This window comes from Prosopis cineraria, unplaced genomic scaffold (genome assembly GCF_029017545.1).
Source record: "Prosopis cineraria cultivar Desert tree isolate PC_DT_omini unplaced genomic scaffold, ASM2901754v1 PC3, whole genome shotgun sequence".
NCBI lineage: Eukaryota > Viridiplantae > Streptophyta > Magnoliopsida > Fabales > Fabaceae > Prosopis > Prosopis cineraria.
In genome coordinates, this window is record NW_026555334.1 from 10,975,861 (window position 1) to 10,980,729 (window position 4,869).

Here is a 4,869-nt window from a genome sequence, read left to right on the forward strand (position 1 = left end):
AATTTTTAAATACAAAAAATTATTTATAATATCTCAAAATTTAAAAGAATTTTACACATTTTAATTTCAAACTTTTAAACCTATTTTTATGCATACAATGATTACACTTTACTTTGTTTTCACCACCGGCACCGCTAGAATTAATGATTTAATTCTTGTAATTTATTCTCCTGAATATAAAAATATTAAAAATTTATTGCTAATCCCCGGAGAGACGTTACGATTTGTGGCAGGCGGTAAATTAGATCATAGGAGGAGGGTAATGTGGTCATTAAAGTTCCTCCATAGCCCACAGCATCCGGGGGCTTTAAAAAAGCGAACAGCTTCCGGAGACGAAAGACCTTTCAGCCAATAGCCTCCTAAACCTCATAAACCCTCATCTGAGAGTCTGTCGTCTCTTCTCTGCGACTCATCAGCTTCTTCGAGGGAGAAAGTTGAAACGAGAAGGAGAGAGCTTTTTTATATCAATGGCGACTCACCTTCCTGACCACTTCAAGTGTCCGATTTCCCTTGAGATAATGTCCGACCCGGTTATCCTCTCCTCGGGTCACACCTTTGACCGTGCTTCCATCCAACGGTGGCTCGACGCCGGTCACCGGGTTTGTCCAATTACCAAATTACCCCTCCCTGATCACCCTTCCCTCATCCCCAACCATGCTCTTCGAAGCTTGATTTCCAACTATGCTCTCATTTCGCCTCTCAAGCAGCAGCTGCCTCCCCAACCTGAAACCCTAATCTCCTTGCTCACTTCTCGGTCTTCCCCCTTGGAAACTAAAATTGAATTGCTAGACCAACTCACCCGGCTTTCCCGGCGTGACTCGGTGTTTCGCCGGCGCTTGACTGAGTCAGGGGTCGTGTCGGCAATGTTGAACTGCGTTGACTCCGGTGATTCTGGCCTTCAGGAGAAAGCCCTCTCCTTGCTATTGAATCTAAGTCTTGACGATGATAACAAGGTGGGCTTGGTGGCGGAAGGTGTGATAGGTCGAGTTGTGGCTGTTTTGCTGGGTGGTTCACCGAATTGCAGAGCGATGGCGGCAACTATGCTGACCAGCTTGGCGGTTTTGGAAGTAAATAAAGCCACGATTGGTGCATACCCATGTGCTATTGAAACTCTGGTTTCGCTTCTTCGGAATGGTAAAGGGAGAGAGAAGAAGGAAGCTGCCACGGCGCTTTATGCGATCTGCTCTTTTCCTGATAATCGAAGGAGAGCCGTAGAATGCGGGGCGGTGCCTATTTTGCTGGGAACTGTTGGCTCTGGGCTTGAGAGGGCTGTTGAAGTTCTAGGTATTCTGGCTAAGTGTAAGGAAGGCAGGGAACAAATGGAAAGCTATCATGGATGCATACAGATTCTGGCTCGGGTTTTGAGGAATGGAAGCTCGAGGGGAGTTCAATATGCACTGTTGGCACTGAGCTCTCTTTGTTGTTGTAGTGAAAAAATGAGACTGCAGGCTACAAAAGAAGGAGTTTTGGAGATCGGTCTTGCATTGCTGGACGATGATAACGAGAAAGTAAGGAGAAACTCATCGAATTTGGTTCAGGTTCTGCGTGGCAACCACTGGACAAAGTGATATGAAAGTCAAAATATTTTTAGGTGATGGAAAGAATCAGTTTTGAGAAGAAGATTTCTTGTCTTGTCCCCTGATGAGGTTGAGCAGGGTTTCTCTTTATTGACTCTACCCTGTTCGGTAGTCCCTGTACAAAAAAGAAGATAACAATTTTATGGTAATAGGGTTCTTTTGTATCTTGTACATCTGAATAAAGATGATGGAGCAGATCTGTGTTGTTGGCTGTTTAGAATGAGAAAGGTGCCAATCGATCCTGTGAATTGTAATCTTTCAAAGTTACAGAGTTTTTCTTTCAATCAAGGCCTGTATGCTGTGTTAATTTCTAGCTGTCGTCTTTCAGCTGCATCAATCATCTATTAGATAGTCAAAGGGAACGTATGTACCTGTTTAAGAGACGAAAGTCGCTCGCTGATGTACTTCAAATATTACTTAGGAAGAGTAAAACTACAATCTACAGAGATAATTCAGATTTTATGAGTTTCTTGGGACAGGAAGAACAAAGTTTTTATCAAGACATGGTTGCTGATTTTTGTAAGAAAGTTAACTTCAACTATTGAACTTTAGCAGAAAAAAGGCTCTTACTACTATCATCATTTGTCATGGATCAGGGGAAAAAGGGTTATTTACTTATTTTACTGAAAGATCAAATTTTCAGGGTAATTCCTGCTCAAACCTGGAGGATCATACTATTTGTGCAGTCATCTATGTCATGGATATGATAACTCTAAATACGAACTGTGGCGCCGCGGTGAATATAATCAAACTGTTAGTGCTAGTCATTCTAACTGAATAATTCTGATTTGTTAAGTAGTTGTTGTTGATAGAATATTTGCAAATTCATTGTTTTCTTTAATTGTTCACACATGCACAATTCAAGTGTTTTGCTTAGTTCCCTCATTAGTGTGTTACTATAATAATGGATTCCATATCTGTTCTTCGAATGATCATATAATCATGAATAAGCTAGGTTCATGACATATGAAATGATAAAATGCATCTCATAAAATTCGTTGTTTTCTTATCCCTAAGACGGTAACTAATCCTTTTGTAGCATGATAGATGACAAATTGCTGGGTTGGTCTACAAGTGTGGCAAGGGCAACGTTTTTTGATCTTATGGTTGCATCAAACTTTTGAGTTCGTTGGTGAATGTTTTGACTTCTAAAATCTCTGAATAACTGAGGACAAAATACTAATTACCAAATGAAATCTCTTGAATCACAAGTGTACATGAGTTATTAGACTAATTAAATGGCATTGCTCCCTTTCATTGTTCATTTCATCTATTATTATTTTTCTTGTTTAAAATCCTTTTGTTTGTCTTTGAAGCGAAGCAAAATTCTAAATTCATCACGAGACATGGAGGACAGATTTCGGGTACAGGATCCTGGCCCTACATTACACGACAACGTTAGTTATTGATAATGAGCATTTTGTATGTCTAGCTTGAGAAATTCTCTTCTTTACAGAACAAGCAGTGGATGCTCTCTGCCCTGGTTTCTGTCATATCATATCAATCGCTCTCAGTTTCTCCGCCAGATTAAGTTATTGAAAAATGACAATGTGCCTGGAAAGTGGAGCAAGTCTGTGCAGGCTCGGTGATCTGCTGGCAGAAAAAGACGAGCTATAGGCCTACAGCCTATAACTGTTAAGTCACGGAACTTACATCAGGCCCCTTGAAATTTCGTACATGGCGGACCTATCTCTGCTAATTATTGAAATCATGGTGCTGTGAATACTGAATGAGGGAAGGTATTGGTTTTAAATTTTAAGAGTTAATTATCAAGGTTGTAGCTGAATCATAATTAGACCAAATTATGAAAAAAAAAATACATTTCATTGTGTGAATCAAAGTTCCAGTTCAAACATGTTCAACTAATCGAGTTAGCGTTTTTTAATACTATGCTTGAAATTTGAATTTTCAGTTACGAGTCCAGATTTCAATGAATTTGTCTTGAACTGTCTTGGATATTTATTCGTTACTGTTATGCAGGATACGTTTGGGCTGATCTCTCTCTCTCGTTGGAAGCTTCTTTGTATGCTGAAGAGTCAGGCTGCTGCACGGTTTATTATTGGTTTATATATTAATATTATTTGAGTTTGCTTCCCTAGAAGAAGCATGTTTAACCTAGTTGATTGGAAGAAACTATTTAGTATTTATTATATGTTTTTGTGTGATCCTGTTTGTCTTGTGTCGCAGATGATTATATTATTCACCACCCCAAGATTTGGAAAGGTCTTCACTCAGTTGTTTAATGTCCATGTGAGGATACTTTGGAGCTGTGCATGTTGACTTCAGGTTGATAGTAGCTGTGAGTTCTTTTTCTTAATTTTCTTTTTCTAGTTAGTCAATAGATATCACTCTTAAATAATAATAATAACGGGTTGATGATCTTCTTTTTCGACATGTGGATGAAGAATTTCGTAGTAGTTTTTGGTAGAACAATTATGTATGGATAGTCACCAGAAATAGTTTGGTCAACACCTAATATGCATGGTCTTTGCTGGCTTTCTATATACGTTTGCTTCTTTTCATACTCTCTTTATATTGCTGAATGATTCCTTACCCACTGGAAGAGGCAAACGAGGCTATAATAGGAAATGTAATATAGTTTTTGTTTTTTTTTTCCTCATATTTATTGAATTTAACTAGAGGCTAAAGTTGACTTTGAATTATGAATGTGTTAATTGACTATTTGACCCTTGATGACATTTAGTGTGGTTGATTTTTAATTTGTTGAAAGTTTATTTGACAAAAATCAGTTTAGTAAAAATTAATTGTTATAACAAAATTTATGTTTGGATAAATTTTTTTAAAAGTCAATTTTTTATACTGAAAACTGTTTGAATTATGATAGTAAAATGTGCTTTTAATGTATAATTACTAAAAAAAACATTGATTTATTATTGTTTGTAATTTTTATTATGCAAATGTAATATATTTGAAATATTTAAAAAATGTGATAAAGATTTTAATAGTATAAAACTTGATTTATAATGCTAACAACTTGATCTCTAATTATTTATACTTTTTTAATATGTAATTTTAGAGAATGTGATAAAGATTTGTAATTTTTATTATATGCTAACAATTAACATGATTAATTATTTAATTTATAATGTTAAAAACTTGATACCTAATTATTATTATTCAAATGACAATTATATTTTTAATGAATTAAAAAATTTTTAAATAAAAAATTAGAGATTAAATTTGTAATAGTATGGTCAAATAATATCATACTTTTTAAATTTATTTTTTAAAAGTTTTAAATAGTTATATTTTAAAATTTTCTTTTAACTAT

At 36.0% G+C, this 4,869-nt stretch overlaps 1 protein-coding gene across 2 annotated transcripts; it reads left to right on the forward strand.

Annotated features, from left to right (window-relative positions):
- Window positions 1–324: 324 nt before the first annotated feature.
- On the forward strand, window positions 325–4,099 carry LOC129304828 (U-box domain-containing protein 8-like). 2 transcript variants are annotated; one of them, XM_054944640.1, is made up of 5 exons: window positions 325–1,805; window positions 2,221–2,330; window positions 2,894–2,941; window positions 3,034–3,316; window positions 3,558–4,099. In XM_054944640.1, exon 1 carries the CDS (start codon window positions 468–470, stop codon window positions 1,566–1,568), a length of 1,101 nt encoding a protein of 366 aa, XP_054800615.1. In that variant the 5' UTR covers window positions 325–467; the 3' UTR covers window positions 1,569–1,805; window positions 2,221–2,330; window positions 2,894–2,941; window positions 3,034–3,316; window positions 3,558–4,099. The 2 variants fall into 2 exon arrangements, with proteins under 2 accessions (XP_054800615.1, XP_054800614.1); XM_054944639.1 differs by lacking the exon at window positions 2,221–2,330.
- Window positions 4,100–4,869: the final 770 nt, after the last annotated feature.

Bases quoted from the DNA above. Each gene is read 5' to 3' on its own strand.
- LOC129304828 (XM_054944640.1), top strand. From the start codon at position 468: ATGGCGACTCACCTTCCTGACCACTTCAAGTGTCCGATTTCCCTTGAG.